The sequence below is a fragment of the Lycium barbarum genome, chromosome 4 (assembly GCF_019175385.1).
Source record: "Lycium barbarum isolate Lr01 chromosome 4, ASM1917538v2, whole genome shotgun sequence".
NCBI classification, from domain to species: domain Eukaryota; kingdom Viridiplantae; phylum Streptophyta; class Magnoliopsida; order Solanales; family Solanaceae; genus Lycium; species Lycium barbarum.
In genome coordinates this window covers 91,765,636-91,767,425 of record NC_083340.1, presented here as the reverse complement: position 1 = coordinate 91,767,425, position 1,790 = coordinate 91,765,636, and the positions used below count along the sequence as shown (strand labels likewise).

Here is a 1,790-nt window from a genome sequence, read left to right as displayed (position 1 = left end):
GTCATTCTTTTGAGATGTATATAGATGGGTACGACAAGGCCCTGTCCCGTCCTTTCTACAGCTTTATTCCAGTAGAGGTCTGTAGACAGTAGTATGTAGTAGTCAGACGATGTAGCCTTGTCGGCTTATGTTCTTTTGTGTACAATATATATATATTCTTTTGTGTACAATATATATAGCAGCCTAGCTGGCTTGCACTGTTCTTCCGCATGTTATGTGTGCGTGTGTATATATATATATATATATATATATATATATATATATATATATATGCAGATTGTACAGAGTTCGGATGTTTCCTCTTTATGAGATTAGTTTGTGCCATTTATGGGCTATTGATGTTTAGTATGTTTCAGATAAGTGCTTAGGGGTGTTTGGTCGCTAGAGGTCAGACCCCTTGTCATGGCTCATCAGTTTGGGTCGTGACATGCTCCATCTTGGTCATCCCTCTTTCTCATTGCATAAGCTCGTACTGTAGCTCTTGACCCACTAGCTTGATTGGCTCCACCTGCACCGGTTGCTTGTGTTTCTAGATCTTGCACCTCTATTCCCTTGAGAAGGAGTGGTAATAGGTTTCTGAATTGAGCCTTCCATACGCAGAGAAGAAGTAGAGTTAGGATTAGGACAATCCTTCACTTTATGATCGAGGCTCCCACAATTAAAACAAGCACTAGAAGCTCTCCTACAAGTACCAGGGTGATTCTTTCCACATTGTGCACAAGTGGGTATACGAGTCTTGTCTTGGCCATAGCTTGGAGTGCTAGCAGTAGAGAAATTTGATCTATTTTGCTCATGCCGGGCTGACTTGTGAACACTACCGGCTTTGGAATTGTCAAACCTTCCCCTTTTAGATGGACCTCCTAAATCTGCATCAGCTTTTCTGAACTTGTTTTCATTTCTACTAGTTTGTTCCTTGTCGATCTTTTCCCAAGTAAGAGCAGCTGAAACTAATTTACAAAAGTTTTCATGTTGTAGGACCGCCACAGATTTTCTGATGGAATTATTCAAACCGTCTTCGAATCACGTGCACTTATTTTTTTCGTTATTAATAATACCACCAGCATAACGAGAAAACCTGAGAAACTTCTGTTGATATTCAGCAATAGACATACTCCCTTGCTTTAGATTCAAGAACTCCTTTTTCTTTGCATCATGATAAGCAGGTGGGACATACTTCATATGAAATTCTTTCACAAAATCATTCCAAGTAAGAACATGAGGTTTTTCCTTGGCATTCGGTACACTTACCCACCAGTCATAAGCATCTTTTTGTAACAGTGAGACAGCGTACTTAAATTTGGCAGCGTCTGAACACTCTAATTGCTCAAATACTTTTTCCATCCGCTCCAACCATTGCTCCGCATCCGTAGGATCAACAGTTCCTTCAAACTTAACTCTACCCATTTTTCTCATTTTCTCAAAGTTCATTTCATTAGGGTCGGGCATTCTTCTAGCCATGCGACGAAAGAAATCATTGAAAAGGAGAATCAACAGCAGGAGTACTATGACTCATTTGAGGGTGTGGCCTAACTCTTGTACCTTGATTATTTTCCACTTCAAATCCACTAGTACAAGGAAGATTAGAATCAGAAAAATATTCTCCAACCCCTTTTTGTAAGTGAGGTTGGGCATTAGAGTTATTTAAACCCTCATGAGTGGCTTTCATAGGTCTATTAGAGGAGGAAGAGGCCATAACTTAATTCCTACATAAGGGAAGATCACATTGCATTAGGGACCTGTACATGATGCTTATGCGCAATACACTCAACAAAACATGTAAAAAACGAGGA

At 39.8% G+C, this 1,790-nt stretch overlaps 1 protein-coding gene across 1 annotated transcript; it reads right to left on the bottom strand.

The window, feature by feature from the left end:
- Positions 1-489: 489 nt before the first annotated feature.
- Positions 490-1,404, bottom strand: LOC132637597 (uncharacterized). The gene is made up of 2 exons (XM_060354664.1): positions 1,056-1,404; positions 490-947 (listed from the first exon to the last, which is right to left on the bottom strand). Exons 1-2 carry the CDS (start codon positions 1,402-1,404, stop codon positions 490-492), a joined length of 807 nt encoding a protein of 268 aa, XP_060210647.1.
- Between the last annotated feature and the right edge of the window lie 386 nt (positions 1,405-1,790).

What these genes read in the sequence shown, in the direction of transcription:
- LOC132637597 (XM_060354664.1), bottom strand. Translation starts at nt 1,404, where the DNA reads ATGGGTAGAGTTAAGTTTGAAGGAACTGTTGATCCTACGGATGCGGAG. An exon ending in GTTTTCTCGTTATGCTGGTG is followed by an intron (nt 948 to 1,055) that starts GTATTATTAATA and finishes TTTGTAAATTAG; the next exon opens with TTTCAGCTGCTCTTACTTGG.